The following is a 21971-nucleotide window of genomic DNA, read 5'->3' on the forward strand; positions in this document are numbered from 1 at the left end:
CGAGGGGAGGTCACAGGGGCTTACATGTCTTTACACTAATGCTCAGAGCATGGGAAATAAGCAAGACGAACTCCAACTCCTAGCACAGCACCACACATACGATGTCATAGGCATCACTGAAACCTGGTGGGATGACTCCCATCACTGGAATTTAACCATTGAGGGCTATAACCTCTTTCACAGAAATAGAACAAAAGGAAGAGGAGGGGGAGTAGCTTTATATGTCAAAAACAGTTATGTTGCAGAAGAAATGCAAGACTGTCATCCGGGAAACCAGCTTGAAAGCATCTGGATAAGAATCAAGGGAACCGGGACTCAAAAAGATCTTGTCGTGGGTGTCTACTACAGACCTCCGAGTCAGGATGAAGGACGTGATGAAGCCTTCTGTCAACAGCTGACCAAACAGGCACAAAGAAGAGATATAGTAGTCATGGGCGATTTCAATTATTCCGATATCTGCTGGAAAACAAACTCAGCCAAGAGTACAAAGTCCAACAAATTCCTCACTTGCCTTGCAGATAATTTTATGGTCCAGAAGGTAGAAGAGGCAACAAGGGGATCAGCAACTCTTGATCTAATCTTAACAAATGTGGAAGACCTGATCAATACAGTTGAAGTGGTTGGATCCTTAGGGGCAAGTGACCATGTGCTCCTGCAGTTTGCAATACAAAGGAATGCTGAAAGTAAGACAAGTCAAACACGCATTCTCGACTTTAAGAGAGCTGACTTCCAAAAAATGAAGGAATTACTGAGCGGCATTCCATGGACGCCGATATTAAAAGACAAGGGAGTTAAGGATGGATGGGAGTTTTTCAAAAGTGAAATACTCAAGGCGCAAATGCAAACAGTGCCAACAAAGAAGAAAAATAAGACAAGTGCAAAGAAGCCAGAATGGATGTCCAAAGAACTTCTAACTGAGCTAAAGCTCAAAAGTGACATGCACAAGAAGTGGAAAAGGGGAGAAATCACCAAAGAAGAATTCAAACGTATAGCCAACACCTGTAGGGAAAAGGTTCGCAAGGCTAAAGCGCAAAATGAGCTCAGGCTTGCCAGGGACATAAAAAACAACAAAAAAGGCTTTTTTGCTTACGTTGGTAGAAAAAGGAAGAAAAAGGAGGCGATAGGGCCTCTGCAAGGAGAAGATGGGGTGATGGCGACAGGGGACAGGGAAAAGGCAGAACTGCTCAATGCCTTCTTTGCCTCAGTCTTCTCACAAAAAGAAAGCCATCTTCAACCTCAGCAACATGGAATGGACGAAGGATTGGCGGAAATCCAACCCCAAATAGGGAAACAAGCTGTCCAGGAACACCTGGCCACTCTAAACAAATTCAAGTCCCCAGGGCCAGATCAGCTACATCCAAGAGTATTGAAGGAATTAGCGGAAGTTATTTCAGAACCACTGGCAATTATCTTCGAGAGTTCTTGGAGAACGGGAGAAGCCCCAGCAGATTGGAGGAGGGCGAATGTGGTCCCTATCTTCAAGAAGGGAAAAAAGAACGACCCAAACAATTACCGTCCGGTCAGCCTCACATCAATACCAGGCAAGATTCTGGAAAAGATCATTAAGGAAGTGGTCTGCGAACACTTAGAAACAAATGCGGTCATTGCTAATAGTCAACACGGATTTACCAAAAACAAGTCATGCCAGACTAATCTGATCTCTTTTTTCGATAGAGTTACGAGTTGGGTCGATACAGGGAATGCTGTGGATGTAGCGTACCTGGATTTCAGTAAGGCCTTCGACAAAGTCCCCCACGACCTGCTGGCAAACAAACTAGTAAAATGTGGGCTAGACAAAACTACGGTTAGGTGGATCTGTAATTGGCTAAGCGAACGAACCCAAAGGGTGCTCACCAATGAGTCGTCTTCATCATGGAAAGAAGTGACAAGTGGAGTGCCGCAGGGCTCCGTCCTGGGCCCGGTTCTGTTCAACATCTTTATTAACGACTTAGACGAAGGGTTAGAAGGCACGATCATCAAGTTTGCAGACGACACAAAACTGGGAGGGATAGCCAACACTCCAGAAGAAAGGAGCAGAATTCAAAACGATCTTAACAGACTAGAGAGATGGGACGAAACTAACAAAATGAAGTTCAACAGGGACAAATGCAAGATACTTCATTTCAGCAGAAAAAATGGAAATCAAAGATACAGAATGGGGGACGATGCCTGGCTTGACAGCAGTGTGTGCGAAAAAGACCTTGGAGTCCTCGTGGACAACAAGTTAAACATGAGCCAACAATGTGATGCAGCAGCTAAAAAAGCCAACGGGATTCTGGCCTGCATCAATAGGGGAATAGTGTCTAGATCCAGGGAAGTTATGCTCCCCCTTATTCTATTCTGCCTTGGTCAGACCACACCTGGAATCACACTGTGTCCAATTCTGGGCACCACAGTTGAAGGGAGATGTTGACAAGCTGGAAAGCGTCCAGAGGAGGGCGACTAAAATGATTAAGGGTCTGGAGAACAAGCCCTATGAGGAGCAGCTTAAAGAGCTGGGCATGTTTAGCCTGCAAAAGAGAAGGCTGAGAGGAGACATGATAGCCATGTACAAATACGTGAAGGGAAGTCATAGGGAGGAGGGAGGGAGCTTGTTTTCTGCTGCCCTGCAGACTAGGACACGGAACAATGGCTTCAAACTACAGGAAAGGAAGGAGATTCCACCTGAACATCAGGAAGAACTTCCTCACTGTGAGAAGGGCTGTTCGGCAGTGGAACTCTCTCCCCCGGGCCGTGGTGGAGGCTCCTTCTTTGGAGACTTTTAAGCAGAGGCTGGATGGCCATCTGTCGGGGGTGCTTTGAATGCGATTTCCTGCTTCTTGGCAGGGGGTTGGACTGGATGGCCCATGAGGTCTCTTCCAACTCTACTATTCTATGATTCTATGATTCTATGATTCTATGATTCTATGATTCATTATGTCTTTTATCTCATATCCTATCCTTCTCTATATTTATATATGTCAAAATGTATTGCCAAGATAGGATTTTCACCAGAACAGCCACGGGGTCATCGCCTCCCCGTTGACTTCATGGAGGAAATTCCTGGACTTTCGGGTTGGGCTGATCTTTGAACAAAGGTGACCATCAAAGACTCATTGTGTGTTCATGCAGGCTTCTGTTCTCAATCTGATATAGTCTGATATATCTACTGATCATCTCGATTGAGCTGAGAGATGACTGACAGTGCACACATTGGACTCCTTTCTTTTAATCCAAGACTTGATTGAAGATAATCATCCCCTTTGTTCTGGAAGCCCATGCCCTTGTTTTCTCCCAAAGGATTTCCTCCTTGCCACAAAGCCGATTCAAAATCCATTTACATTGTATTTTTGGTGCTAGCCATGCTTGCATCCTTTCTGGCCAGATTGTAATTAAACCTCTGTGACTGTCTTCACCTGGTGAGCCTGTTCTTTAATCTGAAACTTTGGGTCTTAGCGTGAATGCTTGCCAGGCAGGACCCTCCTTTAACCGCGGTCCATTGTCTAAATTGGACTTCACTAGGAAGGGAAATTCACTCCTGAAAGAGTTATTATCATGGGGAAAGGGGGTCTCCACTGAAGCTTTATCACTAATCCTTGTTTCCAGAACAAGCCAAATTAGGAAGAACAATTTTTGGTGTTAGATTTGTTAGCCCAGTGGTGTCAAACTTGTGCCCCCCCCCCCCCCAAGTGTCTTGGCCTTCAGCTCCCAGAATTTCTTGACATTAGACAAGCTAGCTAGGGTTTCTGGGAATTAGAGGCCCAAACAGTTAGATGACCACAAGTTTGACATCTGAGTTAGAAAGGGGATAGATCTATCCTCCAGGTTGCACCACTATTTTATGACCCTGTTCTTTGAGGTTTTTATTCTTATTTCTTTCTCACCCCGAGTTTTAACTTAGTGTTCATGTGGCCCGCCCTTGTTTTTATTGTTCTTCTGATTTTGCATTGTAATGTATATTATCATTTATTGTATTGTTCAATGTGTTATGATTTCTTGTTCTTTTTATATTCTGTTATATTGTATTGTTCTGGGCATGGCCCCATGTAAGCCGCCCCGAGTCCCCGTTGGGGAGATGGTGGCAGGGTATAAATAAAGTTATTATTATTATTATTATTATTATTATTATTATTATTATTATTATTATTATTATCATCATCTCCTTGGATGATAGTGGATTCTCCTTTGGCAATCTTCCAACAAAAGTTGAAAGGAGATCTTTAGCTGTCTGCCCGAAAGCTGGCCTAGATGCCCCTTGGGTTCCTTTCTAAGATGCTATGACTCAATGAAAGTCAGCCAGACAACAGCATTAAAGTTGACTGTGAACTTCAATAGTTTCTGCTCACCGTGACACTCTTTGGGGGAAGCTCATTGAAAACATGTGTGCTTTTGATTTCCAACAGTCATAGAAGCTAATAATAATAATAATAATAATAATAATAATAATAATAATAATAATAATAATAAATAAATAAATAAATAAATAAAATTTATTTTTATATCCCGCCCCATCTCCCCGAAGGGACTCGGGGTGGCTTACATGGGGCCATGCCCAAACACAACAATATAAAAGCAAGCAAAACAATAAAGCAAATCACTCAACAATAAAAACAACAATATTGATAAAAACGGTCATAAAACGTCAACATACAAAATAAGGTGTTAAAAACATGGGTTAAAATCACATTTCAACAATACACAAAATAAAATAATGGACAATACATTAAAATCCAAGCAGATAAAATCAGAGTAATTAAAAGCAAACCAGCAGGGACAAGTTTCATAAAGTGCTGTATAATCGAAATGAGTAAGAGTGATAAAGTGCCATACACTTTTAAAACATAAAGAAGTACAGTAGAGTCTCACTTATCCAACACTCGCTTATCCAACGTTCTGGATTATCCAACGCATTTTTGTAGTCAATGTTTTCAATACATCGTGATATTTTGGTGCTAAATTCGTAAATACAGTAATTACTACATAGCATTACTGCGTATTGAACTACTTTTTCTGTCAAATTTGTTGTATAACATGATGTTTTGGTGCTTAATTTGTAAAATCACAACCTAATTTGATGTTTAATAGGCTTCTCCTTAATCTCTCCTTATTATCCAACATATTCACTTATCCAACGTTCTGCCGGCCCGTTTATGTTGGATAAGTGAGACTCTACTGTATTCTGAAGACAGCTCTATTGGGCCTATTCATTCAAACACGCTCCGGAACAACCATGTTTTCAATTCCCGGGGGAAAATGGGCAGGGAAGGAGCTAACCTGATCTCCTTAGGGAGAGAATTCCAGAACCGGGGGGCCACTGCCAAAAAGGGGCCTCTCCCTCATCCCCACCAGCCGCATTTGAGACAAAGGCGGGCGCGAGAGGAGCGCCTTATGTTGCTTCTACCCCAGGTTAACTGTAATAACTGAATCCTATGGACACCTGGGAGTTGTAGTTTGGTAGGGCACTGGTACTTTTGCAGGTATGACTTAGTAAAACTACAACTCCCAGGACTCCATAGCCTTGGGCATGGTAGTTGAAGTGAGGTCGAGCTGCATTCATTTGACAATCTATGAAACTAAAGTGTATGTGAATTCTGGAAAGAACTAAGATGCATCTACACTGCAGAATCAGTGCAGTTTGGCACTACTTGAATTGCCATGGCTCAAAGCTATGGGGTCCTAGGAGCTGTAGTTTGGTAAGGGACCATTGACTTTGGGAGAAAAGGATAAAGACTTTGAAAAAAATTCCATAACTTTGGTCCACGGCATTTAAAATGTGGGCCAAACTGTATCATAGTTCACAGCTAATGTGATGTCAAACTGGATCAAACCGACAGAACTGAAAGTGACCACAAGGGCCATCCAGTCCAAGCTCTTTGTGTGCACAATACTAATCTGTCATGCTAATAGACTGCAAAGATGGGCTGTATCCCACATTCTGCAAGCCTTGGCTGCCCAAAATAAGTGGTTGTGGTCAGAGAGCCCAATGACCAGAACATTGTGTGTCTTCTCCCAAAAGAGACAATGACCTGCCCCAGCTGATTCATTGAGGTCTCAGATAAAACAAGTAGATAATAGTGTTGACATAAGGCAGCAGGATTCAATACCAGCTGTCTAAGGTGCAGGACATGGCACAACGAGAAGACCCCTCGGGCCTGGCCTTGGCATCCGGGAGGGTTTATATTCCAGGCTGCTCCTCCCTGGCCAAGGACTCCAGCAGCCATGAAGAGCCACCACGTTGCCCTGCTGCTCCTGGGCTTCTTCACCCTCGGGACAGAGCCCATTGAGGCCACACTCAGGAGAAGGATAGGCAGTGAGTACAGATATCCCCATGCCTGGCCTGGAGGGAGATTGCCTATATTATGTCCTTGTTTTTCCCCATATTTAAGGCCTACACAGTTTGAGCTTGGACTGTCTTAGCATGCATCTACATTGGAGAATCCACTGCCTATGAGATCCTAGCAATTGTAGTTTGGTGAGATATTTCAGTGGGATCAAACTACATTTATTCTATAGTGTAGGTGCACTCAGTGCCTTTTCAGTGGTTGTTCCCACTGCTTTCTTTCTGCTACTTTTCTATGTAGGTATTAGGGATGTGCAATTTCAGTATCCAATTTTCGGTTGCCTCATTCTGTTTTTTCGGAAGGGCAAAGTTCTCTTTATTGATCTGGCATCTGGAAAATCCATTTTCGCTCTAGGAAGATCTAGACCCAGTGGTGGCAATGAAGCTGTTCAAATGGTTCCACCCCAGAAGGGAACAATGCTGCAAAGGCTCCTGACTGTGACTAATTGCAGCATTCATATTTGCCACACCAAGACTATTAATTGCCATTCAACCTGGGCAACCAAGGATTCCATAAGGTAGAATGTGGCTAGGCTTGCAAGCTGCAAGACTATTCAGTGCAATTCAAGGTGGCCAAACAATGATTCCCCTACAAATCAAGTAGCCAGGCTTCATAGTGGCTCTTTGATTGAGGGTGCTACTCCAGCTCACCAAACAAGAATTCCCCTAGCTATAACACAGCCAGGCATTGAAGCTGCAAGGCTATTCAGTGCAATTCAACCAGACCAACAAAGGATAAACCTTGGTAGAAGACGGTCAGACTTTCAAGCAGCGAGACTAGTGGAACTCTCTCCCCCAGGGCCGTGGTGGAGGCTCCTTCTTTGGAGGCTTTTAAGCAGAGGCTGGATGGCCATCTGTCAGGGGTGCTTTGAATGCGATTTCCTGCTTCTTGGCAGGGGGGTTGGACTGGATGGCCCATGAGGTCTCTTCCAACTCTACTATTCTATGATTCCTCTATGATTCCTCTATGACTGGCCATTGATTAATCTTATGGATTGGTTGGTTGGTTGGTTGGTTGGTTGGTTTGAATAGGGTGCCCGCTTTTCTCAAAATGGGACTCATCTGGTCTTGACTGGAAGGAGAAAAAAAGCAAGAGTGTGCAAACAGGAAGCATCCACTCTCCTTCTTCTTCCCTTAGAAGCATCTTCCAGTTTGAATGACCACCATCCCCTCGATTGTTCCTTGCTTGCAATCACCAAGACTTGCCTTTTTTTTCTGGGGAAGCTTTCGAGGGGGTGTAAAAGGCCAGGAAAAATACCCCTATACCATATACCCAATCCAAAAGATAAATTGCAATGAGGAATATGCATGCTGCTCACAAGATGATTGCCCACCCATAAGATTCGTCTAGGTTCTCAGCCTATATGAAACCCATGGTAGCTGGCATGCTCCTTCCATGGCCATGCATCTTGCTCCCCAAAGAGGCATCTGCCTACCATTGTAAGAAGTCATCTTCTGGGTAAGAGATGCCTTGGACTTGACCTAGGAGATATCTTCTGACATTCAGAGGGCCATGGAAAGGAGTCTTTTCCAAAGTCTGCCTTTCATGGAACTATTTCTCCCCATGAGAGCTGAACATGGGGTCCTGCCCAAAATGGGGAGGACAAGCAACTCTTGAGAGCCTTGCAGCACTTTCTGCAGTTGAGAGTTTGGCCAGTGAGGGGTTGTTCCAAAGAGTCAAAAGGCTGCACTAGAAGAGGGAATCAATTGTTGGAGACATGGTTGGCTTAAGACCTTTTGCTGCCAAAGGCAAGGAATACGATGTCAGCCCCCTTTCCCCTTCCATAGGTGTTATTGCCAGCTCCATTTCATTTCAACACAGGAAACCACCACTTCCATCACCACAAGAGCTTGGAAGTCCTGTTTGGAATACCCTTACTATGATGTGTGTCCCTCTCCTCCAAGAAAATGGGTCCACCAAGGCCTTTGACAGTGCTCATGCTCAGCCTGATGGGATGTCCAGTTGGGTTGGACCTAACCCGTTTTTTTTTCTCTCTTTTTAGAAATGGAAGCACATGATAAGCCACCCACACTTTCCCTGGCAACCTTCCAAGGTGAGAAACTACAACCAAAGCTAAAAAGGTGTTGTAGATATGCAATGAGCAAAGCATCTGGAAGGGTTTTGGGACCCCTCTTCTTGTGCTATAGGGCCTTAGGATTTTTACACACTAGGTAACTAGGCAGCAATGTGGGATGGATACGAGAATGCCTTCTAAACTTAAGTTTCCGTTCCTGGAGTTCTCTTTCTGGTACGATGCCAATAGTTAGAAGGTCCACTGAACTACTGGCCTTGTCCTTTCCCATGTATCTGTACAGTGTCTAAGGAGATGTTGGGTTCAGCCACCCAAGCTGCCAATATCTCATGTTGTTTTACGAATGTACACTGGAGGCACTCTGCCTTGTCGTTCCTTGTCCAGATTCCTGCAAAACTGGAGTTGCAGTGGGTCATCTGGAGAAGTGGACACCATCCACTCTGGCGAATCCAGGGCTACAAAGAAGATAATTGTTTTAAAAAATTAAAATATTATCACCCATTTTCCTCCAAAGGGCTCAAGAGCAGGGAAAATATACAATAAGTGGTAGGAGGAGCATCCCAGGTTCTGCATCCTTTGTAAAACTACTCTGGCAAAAGTAATGGGACTGTGCAAATCTGTTTAGGCATGCATCTCTCCCCTTTGGAATACCTGGTTGACTTCCTACAGTTTTGCTTGTATAGTTATTGGCTTTCCAGGTGGACATTTTCTTTACCTATCCATTTTTAATATGACCAGAATTCAAACTCCCAACCAGCCATTGAAACCCAGAAGATGACCTTAGACAAGTGATCCTTTCTCAGCCGTAGAGGAAGATAATGATAAACCTCCATTAAAGGGGGAAGAAAAAGGATGGCGCAGGACAGAAATAAGGCAGAAATGAGCTTCTCCCAAGCCTTTCTCCTTCCAGAGAAATCATGAGGCAAACACAGCAGTATTCTACCAGGACCACCAAGGCCATATCCAAAACATTCCAACCAGTTTAGGATTATCCACCACAAACACTTTAAAGTCAAGAATCATAGAATAATAGAGTTGGGAGAGACCACATGGGCCATCTAGTCCAACTCCTTGCCATGCAGGAAAAGAACAATCAAAGCTCCTCTGACAGAAAGCTACTGAATTGCAAGCCATTTAATCGACCTTGGTTTCATCTCTCCTTCTAAACATGGAATGACATTCCAGTGGGTCCCAGAAAAGGTTTCCCACCCCTTGCAAAAGGCCTTGTCTGTGGGTTTGTGAGGTGGAGAAGGAGCAACCCAAGCAAGGCCAGTCAAGAGGGGTCTTTGAGGATGGGCCTCCCTGTCCCACCTCGTGCTCAGTGTCTTTTTCCTTCCTTCTTCTAGATATCTGCCTCTTTCCACCTGAAGAAGGACACTGTAGAGGAAACATGCCCCGATTCTTCTTCAACTCGACCTCAAGGAGGTGTGAGAAATTCATTTATGGTGGATGCAGTGGAAATGGGAACAACTTTGAGACACGGGAGGAATGTCACCAGGTCTGCTCACGCCGAGGTGAGGGGCAGAAGGCAACTGGATGACCTTAAAGCTCATCTGGACTTGCTGGACAAGGAGAAGGCGGGAGGGGGAATCACTCTTCAGATACAACCAAGGATTGTATCTCAGGTGGACATCTTCACCTGGTTGTTTCAAAGACAAGAATAAGGCACTCCCACATCAAAATGAACTTTGTGCACTTTTAAATTGCAGAGTATGAGAAACATCACCACAGTTTTCTAGCCACGAACCTGGAGGAGATTATAGGACCCAAGGCATGCAATGTGGCAGCTTCATGCTGCTCCGGGGATTCCTTAGTGGTCATTGATTAGTCTTATTGATAGACTTCCAGAAGCGACTCAAGTTGCTCCTGACACGAAAAAAAAATTGATAGACTGGGTTGGATAGGATGTCTGCTTTTCTCAAAATGGGACCCATCTGGTCTTAGCTAGAAGAGGAAGAGAAGTGAGCGTGAGCAAACAAGTAACATCCACTCTCCTTCTCCTTCCCTTGGAAGCATTTTCCGGTTTGAATTGCCACCTTTCCCTCTATTGTTCCTTGATTACAATCAACAGGACTTGCCTTTTTTTCTGGATTGTATACCCAATCCAAAAAAGGATAAATTGCAATTGGGTATATGCATGCCACTCACAAGATGCCTACCTTTAGTTTCATATAGGGTCTTAGCCTATATGAAAGGGTGGCTGGCATGCTCCTTCCATGGCCATAGATCTTGCTCCCCAAAGAGACATCTGCCTGCCATTCTGAGAAGTTGTCTGCTGGGTGAGAGATGCCTTTGACTTGACCTAGGAGATTTCTTCTGACATTCTGAGGACCATGGTCTTTTCCAGACATTCTGAGTTGGACTTTTCCAAAGTCCACCTTCCATGGAACTATTTCTCCCCATGGGGACTGAACATGGGGTCCGGCCCAAAATGTGGAGGACAAGCAACTCTTGAGAGGATTGCAGCACTTTCTGTGGCTGAGAGTTTGTCCAGTGAGGTGTCATTCCAAAGAGTCAAAAGGCTGCACTAGAAGAAGGAATCAGTTGTGGATGACATGGTGGGCTTAGGACCTTTTGCTGCAGAAGGCAAGGAATACGATGGCAGCTCCTTTTCCCCTTCCATATACGAAGGAAGCGGAAAGGTGTTATTGCCAGCTACATTTCACTTCAACACAGGAAACCACCACTTCCATCACCACAAAGACTTGGAAGTCCTGTTTGGAGCACCCTTGCTATGATACGTGTCCCTCTCCTCCAAGAAAATGTGATGCAAGGGGTCCACCAAGGTTTTTGGCAGTGGTCATCCTCGGCTTGATGGGAGGTCCAGTGCTATTAAATGGTGAAACCTGGGATCTAACTCTGTCCTTTCTCTCTGTTTAGGTGTCCATCACCATCATGAAACAGACGCACATAATGAACAACCAGCACTTTCCATGGCAACCTTCCAAGGTGAGAAACTATGCCCAAAGCTTAAAAGGTATTCTAGAGATGTCTCGGATAAGCGTCTCAGAATACAAAGAAGATAATCTTTTTTAAAAATTAAAACATTATCACTCATTTTCCCCCAAAGTGTTTTAATGCAGGAAACACATATAATAAGTGGTAGGAGGAGCATCCCAGGTTTTGCATCCTTTGTAGAACCATACTCTGGTGAAAGTAATGGGACTGTGTGACTCCATTTAGGCATGTATCTCTTCCATTTGGAATACCTGGTTGACTTCCTACAATTATGCTTGTATGGTCATTGGCTTTCCAGGGGGACATTTTCTTTATCCATTTTTAATAAGATCAGAGTTCAAACCCCCAACCAGCCATGGAAACTCAGAAGGTGACCTTAGACAAGTGATCCTTTCTCAGCCGTAGAGGAAGACAATGATAAACCTCCAATAAGGGGAAAGTAAAAGGATGGTGCAGGACAGAAATAAGGCAGAAATGAGCTTCTTCCAATCCTTTCTCCTTCCAGAAAAATCATGTGGAGAACGTAGTAATATTCTACCAGGACCACCAAGACCATATTCTTTGATCAAAGCATTCCAACCAGTTTAGGATTATCCACCACAAACACTTTAAAATCAAGAATCATAGAATAATAGAGTTGGGAGAGACCACATGGGCCGTCTAGTTCAACTCCTTGCCATGCAGGAAAAGAACAATCAAAGTACCTCCAACAGATTCACCGCTACTGAATTGCAAGCCATTTAATAGACTTCTCAACATGGGATGATGTTCCACTTGGTCCCAGAAAAGGCCCCTTGCAAAAGGCCTTGCCTGTGGGTTTGTGAGGTGGAGAAGGAGCAACCCAAGCAAGGCCAGTCAAGAGGGGTCTTTGAGGATGGGCCTCCCTGTCCCACCTCGTGCTCAGTGTCTTTTTCCTTCCTTCTTCTAGATATCTGCCTCTTTCCACCTGAAGAAGGACACTGTAGAGGAAACATGCCCCGATTCTTCTTCAACTCGACCTCGTGGAAGTGTGAGAAATTCATTTATGGTGGATGCAGTGGAAATGGGAACAACTTTGAGACACGGGAGGAATGTCTCCAGGTCTGCTCACACCGAGGTGAGGGGCAGAAGGCAATGGGGTGGCCTTAAAGCTCATTTGGACTTGCTGGACAAGGAGAAGGAAATGCACTTTGTGCTCCATATTTTTAAACTACAGAGCATGAGGAACATCACTACATTTTCTAGCCATGAACCAGGAGGAAACTACAGGACTATTGATGTTGTTGTTTTCTTCCTTGGGTTTCATTGTGACTGAGACCCAATGACTCCAAGGAAGGCATGGAACATTGGGCCTTGATGCTAGGTCTCCCTGTGCTGCTTTCTGCTTCCTTCTTGAACTTCTCCATGATCATGAATCTCCTTCTCTTCCTTCCAGGGCTCCTTAAACCTGGTGATTGCCCAAGAAGAAGGCTTCCTGGGCTTCCTCGGCCTACCCAGGCCTACTGCATAGAGGGTGGGCCCTGTCCAGGAGAAGAGCAGTGTTGTCCCATCGGCAACATCAGGAAATGTGTCCTTCCTGTTGGAGGTACGTCAGCACCCATTCAGATATCCTCAAAGCAATGAATGAATTGGTGACCCAGAGGAGCAGGAGGAGTCTTCCCTTTCATGTGGGGCTTTGATTGCTGAGATGCTCTAGGATTGGGGGATCTATCTAGAGAAAAATTTCCTGGCATCAAGTACTTCTTCCCCAGGTGGTCCTCAATATAATAGTTCTTCCTTCCTTCCTGAAATTTTCTTCCCTCACAAATAATCTCGAAAATGGGAAGCATGGCTTACTGGTTGAACATGTCTTCAGTAAAACTGGGACATCACCTCCCAAGTGCCACTTGTTCTGAGAGTTTTGACATATGAGAACACATTTGATAAAAATTGCATCAACAAGGGAGTTGGGTTTGCATAGCAGTTAGTCCAAAATATTGTTTTGGATCAAAAAAACCTGATTTTTCCAACCCATACATTATAAAAGCAAGATTTGGAAATGGAGACACAAACTATAATCTTCATGTACAAAAACAAATACACTGCCACTCGATCACGGTTTTGCCACCAGCCTGGGCTGATCTGAAGAGTTGTCCCCTTTGCTGTCACTCGTGAAACAGTTTTCTCCCTTTCTGGACCCACTTCAGGGGTCCAGAAAGCAGTGACCATTCTTGGCCCCTCTCTGTCCCTTTGCCTTGCAGTACATCCTGGTTTTTGCCCCAGGAGAGATGATGCCACAGTCTTCACAAAGCACTGTTCGTGGGACTTGGATTGTACCTTGGATGAGAAGTGTTGCCCCAGTGAAGGACAGAGAAGATGCACCAAAGCCTTGCCAGGTAAAGACCCTTCTGGAGACGTGGACCCAGAGGCAGTCAGCACCCCACATTGCAAGCAGCCCTGCTGTCTAGAACTTCAAAAGAGGTAGCAAGGCTGAACCTTGAAACCCATGGGCCCATGGAGGACTTCACCCTACCTTTCCCTCAGGGAGGACATTCCTCAGTCCTTCAATGCCTCTTTGTTGGCTTCATCCATTGGATCAATGGCCAAAATCTAGCACAGTCTCAAAGTAGCATGGGTGAACCCAAGGATCACTACTTTCTCCCCCAACCCAAGCCTCCAGACCCGAGGAGCACATCATCAAAGCTATGCCAGATAATGATCCTTCTGGATGAGCAATGTCTTCACCACATTGCCAGGGGCTCTGCCAAATAGACATCCTTACAAAAGACTCTGCATGTGTGTCAGTGTCCAAGGGGCACCACTTTCTTCTTTCACCCAAAACCATAGAGTCATGGAGAACCTCCCCCTGCTTATCCCTCAGAGAGAACTTGCCCTCAGTCCTTCACTGCCTCTTTGTTGGGCTATTCCATTGGGTCAATGGCTGGCGTGAGATGCACCTTCGATGTGTGTCAGGGTGACCCTGTTCCTGAATTCTTATCTCAAGGGATGACATTGGGACCTAAGGGAGGAGGGGACACGAGGCTCCCAGTGCCTAGTATTGCCTGATGTCCCCATTTTGCCTGCCTGCCTGCCCTTCCTTTGGGGGATTATGGGTTAACTCTTTATGGGAAGGAGGTACTGTTTGTGTCCCTTGCTAATCCCTTCCCACTCCTGCAGCCAACCCTGGCCTTTGTCCCAAGAAGAGGCTCTCACGGGTGTCCAGCCCCTGTGAAGGCAAATGCAGGGATGACCAGGCTTGTCCCAAGGGGCAAAAGTGCTGCTTTGTCGACTGTGGGCTGAAGTGTGTCCGCCCAGAGAGCCATCACAGTAGAGAGCGAGTGGAGCTGCATCAGGACCGGGACCTTCCCTCACTGGAAGCAGGGCACAAAGGTGAGTTGTGGGCTGGAAGGGTGGTTCTTCCTCGGTTCTACCCTCTGGGACAGTGGTTCTCAACCTGTGGGTCCCCAGGTGTTTTGGGCTACAACCTCCAGAAATCCCAGCCAGTTTACCAGCTGTTAGGATTTCTTGTAGTTGAAGGCCAAAACATCTAGGGACCCACAGATTGAGAACCACTGCTCTAGGACATTGATTCCAGGCCAAAGGGTTGGGTGGCTTCTTGCAATTTCCACTCCTTTACTTTATCTTGCACAAATTGAGGTTCTTCCCTTCAATATGCTAATTTTAAAAACGTAAAGGAACATAGATATAGTGTCTCGTCATTGCTTATCTACACAGCAGGAAAAATTCTGATTTGTTTAATGTGTTGTCGAAGGCTTTCATGGCCAGGATCACAGGGTTGTTGTATATCTTTCGGGCTGTGTGGCCATGTTCCAGAAGTATTCTCTCCTGACATTTTGCCCACATCTATGGCAGGCATCCTCAGAGGTTGTGAGGTATGGATAAACTAAGTAAGGAAAGGAAAGAATATATATCTGTGTGGAGTCCAAGGTGTGGCAAGAGTTCTTTGTCACTGGGAGCCAGCATTAATGTTTCAGTTGATCACCCTAATTCGCATTGGAAATGTTTTGTCTCATGCCTGGGGGCATCCTTTGTTCAGTCAAGCCCTCAAAGTGTTGGTTCCCATCTATTGTTTTGATTTTGGAGTTTTGTAATACTGGTAGCCAGATTTTGTTCATTTTCATAGTTTCTTCCTTTCTGTTGAAGTTGTCCACATGCTTGTGGATTTCAATGGCTTCTCTGTGTCGTCTGACATGATAGTTGTTGGAATGGTCCAGCATTTCTGTGTTCTCAAATAACATCCTGTGTCCAGGCTGGTTCATCAAATGCTCTGCTATGGCTGATTTCTCTGGTTGAAATAGTCTGCAGTGCCTTTCATGATCTTTGACTCGTGTTTGGGCAATGCTGCTGCGTTTGGTGGTCCCTATGTAGACTTGTCCACAGCTGCATGGTATCCGGTAGACACCTGCAGAGGAGAGAGGATCCCTCTTGTCCTTCGCTGACCATAGCATTTGTTGGATTTTCTTTGTGGGTCTGTAGATAGTTTGTAGGTTGTGCTGCTTCATCAGTTTGCCTATGCGGTCAGTGGTTCCCTTGATGTATGGTAAGAACACCATTGAAATCCACAAGCATGTGGACAACTTCAACAGAAAGGAAGAAACCATGAAAATGAACAAAATCTGGCTACCAGTATTACAAAACTCCAAAATCAAAATAATAGATGGGAACCAACATTCTGAGGGCTTGACTGAACAAAGGATGCCCCCAGGCAAGGGACAAAACATTTCAATGCTAATTAGGGTGATTAACTGAAACATTAATGCTGGCTCCCAGTGACAAAGGACTCTTGACACACCCTGGACTCTACACAGATATATAGAATCATGGAATCATAGAATAGTAGAGTTGGAAGAGACCACATGGGCCATCCAGTCCAACCCCCCGCTAAGAAGCAGGAAATCTCATTCAAAGCACCCCCGACAGATGGCCATCCAGCCTCTGCTTAAAAGCCTCCAAAGAAGGAGCCTCCACCACGGCCCCGGGGAGAGAGTTCCACTGACGAACAGCTCTCACAGTGAGGAAGTTCTTCCTGATGTTCAGGTGGAATCTCCTTTCTTTCCTGTAGTTTGAAGCCATTGTTCCATTGTGTCCTAGTCTGCAGGGCAGCAGAAAACAAGCTCCCTCCCTCCTCCCTATGACTTCCCTTCACGCATTTGTACATGGCTATCATGTCTCCTCTCAGCCTTCTCTTCTGCAGGCTAAACATGCCCAGCTCTTTAAGCCGCTCCTCATAGGGCTTGTTCTCCAGACCCTTAATCATTTTAGTTGCCCTCCTCTGGACGCTTTCCAGCTTGTCAACATCTCCCTTCAACTGCGGTGCCCAAAATTGGACACATATTCTTTCCTTCTCTTGCTTAGTTTATCCATACCTCACAACCTCTGAGGATGCCTGCCAGAGATGTGGGCGAAATGTCAGGAGAGAATACTTCTGGAACATGGCCACACAGCGCGAAAGACATACAACAACCCTCTGATGTGTTTGTTTATATAGTTCTGTTTCTCTTTGGATCTGTCCATCAACTTTGTCCCATCTTTGCACACATGTTCAGTCCACCCAGAGGTTGCATTATGCACGTTCTTCCTTCTGGAATAAGACACGTCCCTCCCTTTCTTCCAATGAAATGATTCTGGTCATGTCCTGTCTTGAAAACTGCCACTGCCTCTGTTGTGGCCTTCCATTTCCTTTTCTTCATTTGGACTATGATGCCTGTAGAAACCTTCATGGTCCTTCTCTCCACTAAGAGATTCAGCAGAAACATCTCACTGTTTCCTTCAAAGTCTCCTAAAAGTAAAGGTTTCCCCTGACGTTAAGTCCCGTCATGTCTGACTCTGGGGGTTGGTGCTCATCTCCATTTCTAAGCCGAAGAGCCAGCATTGTCCGTAGACACCTCCAAGGTCATGTGGCCATAGGCATGACTGCATGGAGCACCATTACCTTCCTGCCGGAGCGGTACCTATTGATCTACTCACACTGGCATGTTTTCGAACTGCTACGTTGGCAGGAGCTGGAGCTAACAGTGGGCACTCACTCTGCTCCTGGGATTTGAACCTGGGACCTTTCGGTCTGCAAGTTCAGCAGCTCAGCGCTTTAATGCACTTCGCCACCGGGGCTCCCACTGCTGCATTTTTGTACTCTGCCTGTTTATCTCCCTCTGAGTAGCATTCCCCTTCTTTCTTCTAGATCTCTGTCTACTTCCTCCTAATCAAGGAGACTGTTATGCCTACATGCCCCGATTCTTCTATAATTCAACCTCTGGGAAGTGTGAGAAATTCATTTATGGAGGATGTGGAGGAAATGAGAACAACTTTATGACACGGGAGGAATGTTACTATGCCTGCATTGGCACAGGTGAGAGCCAGAAGATGATGGGCCAGTATGGGCTTGTTAGATGGGAATGGGACTTGTTGGATAATGGAAGAGGAATTTAGATCAAATATAGCTAGACATTGATCCAGATGTTGCTTCTCACTTGGACTGGTTCACAAAACCATTTTAAGGACATGAACAAGTTCAGATGGAGTTCTGGTGGAGATAGAGGTCAGAAGGCAATGGGGTGGTCCTATGACTCATCTGGACTAGTTTAACCAGGAAAATTGTTCAAGGAAGAATCCCTCTTCAGATTCAGCCAAAGATCGCATCTAGCTGGACAGTTTTTCAGCCAACTAGGAGCTGGCGTGGGTTTCTTGAATTGCTGTCAGATGAAATAAAATGTGTTACATTTTTCAATTGTGTTATATCAGTACTTTGGAGTGCTTTCACCACTGACATCCTCTCTGGCCATTGAGAATAAAGCTCTGCTTTTTCCTTCTACCCATCTGTGTCCAATTTGGCCTTCTGGGAGGCTATTCACACTAGGCCCCCAAAGCAGAGCTGAAATTACTCAACATGACCATAGAGGAAATGATGGGCTTCACCAGAGCTAGAGGAAGAATCTGAGTCAAATATAGATAGACATCCATCCAGATGTTGCTTCTCACCTGGATCTGTTCACATGGTCATGGCCAGAACATGAACTCTCATCTTAGTTCAGGTGGAGGTAAGAGGCAGGAGGTAATGGGGTGGCCCTAATTCTCATTTAGACCAGTTTGACAAGAAGAAATTTTGGAGAAACAAACTCTCTTAAGATACAGCCCAAGATTGCATCACTGGTGGACATCTTCACCTGGTCATTTGAAAGACAAGAACCAGTACTCCCACCTCAATATGAATGTTGTGCTCCATAGTAACAAATTACACCATGTGAAGGACATCGCCATCCTTCTAGCCATGAATCCAAGAGGAAATGATGAGCAATTGTTTGTTGTGGTGGTGGTGGTGGTGGTTTTGTCTTCCTTGGGTTTCCTAGCAGCCTTGGGAGACTCAGCAACCCAAGCAAATGCATGCAACAAGGGAGTATAAATCTGAGCATCCTTGTGTCGTCACTTTCTGCTTCCTCCATGTTCTGTCTCCTTAAGATTCTCTGTGACCTTTTGTCTCATTTCCAGCATTGTCCAAACCTGGCAACTGCCCAAGCAGGACAGATCCTGCTCTTCCAAGGTCCTCCAAGGCCTACTGTGCAAAAGATGCAACTTGCCCAGGAGATCAGAAGTGCTGTCACGTTGGAAATATCAAGAAATGTGTCCTCCCTGATGGAGGTAGGCCAACATCCATAAATCTGTCTCTGCAAGGAATGAATGGGTGGTCAGCAGGAGGAACCGTGGTCCTTCTCTCTCATGGGAGGCTCACCTTCCTTATTTATTTATTTATTTCGTGTCAAAAGCATTGCATAATAAATAAGTTTAAAAGTGATAAAATAAAGCAATCACAAACAGCCAAATAGTTTTAGACCAAAAGCGGGCAACAGCAACCGCATTGTCTGTAGCTTTAAACAACTCCTCCTCCGTGCATGAGGCAGGGCATTGTGGGCAAGCAGACATGTGAGGAGTTGTTTGTTCAGCTCCACAGTCACACAAGGTGGAGGATTCCTCCAGGTAGGGCCACCTTGCCAAGTTGTCTTTAGATCTGCCCACCTCGCTTCTGAGTCTGTTCAGGGACTTGCAAGTTGCCCATTCTTGGTTTGCCCCTGGAGGAAGACCCTCTTGGGGGGCCATCCAGTTGGGATTGCCTGGTTTAGCTGCCCATAGAGACACCCTTGGTGTTGCTGGGGGGACATCAAGAGGAGTGGTGGTTCTCATGAAGCCCTTCCGTGATTTGAGTCTGGTGGGAGGAGGCTGATAGTCATGCAGTGGGTGGCTTTCACAATGTTCGACCTTCTTTCTCTCACCGTTAGCAGCAACTTCCCGTCGCACGTCAGGAGGGGCAATGCCAGCTAACTTGTAGAGTTTATCAACAGGTGTAGGTTTAAGGCATCCCGTGATGATTCTGCATGTTTCATTCAGTGCTATGTCCACCTGCTTTGCATGGGCAGACTTATGCCAAACAGGACAGGCTGACTCTGCAGTTGAGAAAGACAAGGCCAGGGCTGATGTTCTTACTACTTGTGGGTCTGCACCCCATGCGCTGCCAGTCAGTTTCCGCAGGATGTTATTGCGTGCAGCTACTTTGTGCTTGGTGTTCATGCAGTGTTTCCTATATGTTAGTGTTCGGTCTAAGGTGACACCAAGGTATTTAGGATGAAAACAGTGCCCGAGCTCTTGGCCTTCCCAAGTAACTTTCAGTTTCCTGTTGGCTTCGCGGTTACGTAGGTGGAAAGCACACCCTTGTGTCTTGGCAGGGTAAGGCTTCAGGTGGTTCTCTTTGTAGTAGCTGGAGAGGTCTTTCAAGATCTTTCAACCTTCCTGGGATGCAGTCAGTGGCAACATTCAGGATTATGCATAATGCACCAAGGAGCTCCTTTCTCACCTTGGAATTTGCAAACATTAATGGTCCCCTGAGTGGCCTTCCCTGGTACAAACTGGTGTTTTTGAATCATCTCAGCAAATGGGAGGCATAGAGCTCAGAACACGTGGAGGCATCTCACCAAACAAATGGTGGATAGAGGATAGCTCTGACATTTGTCACATTGGTGTATATTTTTGCACAAAATGGTTATTTGCACAGTGTTTCTTTGATACACCATACGTAAAAGAACCCTTCTTAGGTGGCTTTGTTTTGCTTTTGCAATATATATATATATATCCCTAAAGTCAAAAATACAATCTACCAACCAGGTCCAGGTCCTGAATAGGCTGTGCTGAGTATATCTGTGTTTTGGGAGAAGGGATACAAAAAACCAACAAAACAAAACAAAACCTATCTCAGCCATCTGCCATGTTCCATGAGGCCATTGTTGTGGCTACTAGATGTTCATAGGAAAGAGCATATATAGGTGTTGACCAAGCCCTTGGGGTAGCTTTCCATATCCTCACCAGCTTAGAGTGACACTCATGCTCATACCTCACATGCATGTTTAGATCATTCATATGTCTCCAATAGAACATATGAATGCTCCAGTTTTATTCACTGATTTTAATACAATTCATTCACAACAGAATAATCAACATTTCAAAAGAAAAGAAAAAATGGGGCAAATATATACTATTTATATATACTAAACCTAACTATACTAAACCTAACTAACTACACTATGCTAAAAACATTAAACTATTGCAATGCAGACAACCCAACTAATCACTAAGATACAAAAGAACTCTTAACACTCTCCAACGAGTTGTAATGAAAATTTTAAAACCCTAATTAAACCCTAATTAATTAGAACCCTAATTAATTAATTAATTAATTAATTAATTACAGTATTTATATTCCGCCCTTCTCACCCCGAAGGGGACTCAGGGCGGATTACAATGAACACATATATGGCAAACATTCAATGCCAACAGACAAACAACATATATAGACAGACACAGAGGCATTTAACATTTTTTTCCAGCTTCACGATTCCGGCCACAGGGGGAGCTGTTGCTTCACTGTTCACTAGTGGCTGTACTTCCTCATTCCTTTCCTCGTGTTTTGCTGGCAGTTTTATGATGTTGTAAATTAGTTAAATTAGCCTCCCGCATAAAGCGTACCTAAATTTCCCTACTTGACAGATGCAACTGTCTTTCGGGGCTGAATAGGTCAACAGCAAGCCGGGCTATTTATTGGTCGGGGGCTTAACCCGACCCGGGGCTTCGAACTCATGACCTCTCGGTCAGTAGTGATTTATTGCAGCTGGTTACTAGCCAGCTGCGCCACAGCCCGGCCCTATAGATAAAGGTGGTGGTAGTGATGAAGAAGACGAAGAAGAAGAAGAAGAAGAAGAAGAAGAAGAAGAAGAAGAAGAAGAAGAAGAAGAAAAGATGCATGAACAACACTAAGCACAGACTTGAGCCTCTTCCAGCTTGCCATGTTTTTGCACCCAACTCGAGCTGACCCTTTGCAGTCAAGCCAAGACAGTTTCTCTCCTGGTGGGAATCCATAACCTCATCGGATCCACCCAAGGGTTCAGGAATGTGCCCATTCTTGGCCTGAGTCCTTTTCTGTCCTTTTTCCTTGCAGTACATCCTGGCTATTGCCCCAGAAGAGATGATGTTGCAGCCCCCTCAAAGCACTGCTCATGGGACTCAGATTGCGCCATGGCTGAGAAGTGTTGCCCCAACGAAGGACACAAAAGGTGCACCAGAGCCATACCAGGTAAAAACTTTTCAGCAGAACACAACCCATGGGCACCTGCCAAGGAGCCCTGCTGGCTAGGTCTTCAAAAGAG

The 21971-nt window shown here is 45.1% G+C and overlaps 1 protein-coding gene across 1 annotated transcript in view; it reads left to right on the forward strand.

Annotated features, from left to right (window-relative positions):
* Window positions 1-5555: 5555 nt before the first annotated feature.
* Window positions 5556-21971, forward strand: part of LOC103281247 (papilin) — a 28269-nt gene continuing 11853 nt past the window's right edge. The window contains exons 1-11 of the mRNA XM_016998105.2: window positions 5556-6289; window positions 8323-8373; window positions 9699-9866; window positions 11233-11301; window positions 12239-12406; window positions 12725-12874; window positions 13530-13664; window positions 14446-14658; window positions 17468-17635; window positions 18772-18921; window positions 21764-21898. Of these exons, the coding sequence (XP_016853594.2) occupies window positions 6199-6289; window positions 8323-8373; window positions 9699-9866; window positions 11233-11301; window positions 12239-12406; window positions 12725-12874; window positions 13530-13664; window positions 14446-14658; window positions 17468-17635; window positions 18772-18921; window positions 21764-21898 (1498 nt within the window). The 5' untranslated portion in view covers window positions 5556-6198. The remainder of the gene's footprint in view (window positions 6290-8322; window positions 8374-9698; window positions 9867-11232; window positions 11302-12238; window positions 12407-12724; window positions 12875-13529; window positions 13665-14445; window positions 14659-17467; window positions 17636-18771; window positions 18922-21763; window positions 21899-21971) is intronic.

This window comes from Anolis carolinensis, chromosome 4 (genome assembly GCF_035594765.1).
Source record: "Anolis carolinensis isolate JA03-04 chromosome 4, rAnoCar3.1.pri, whole genome shotgun sequence".
Classification (NCBI taxonomy): Eukaryota; Metazoa; Chordata; class Lepidosauria; order Squamata; family Dactyloidae; genus Anolis; species Anolis carolinensis.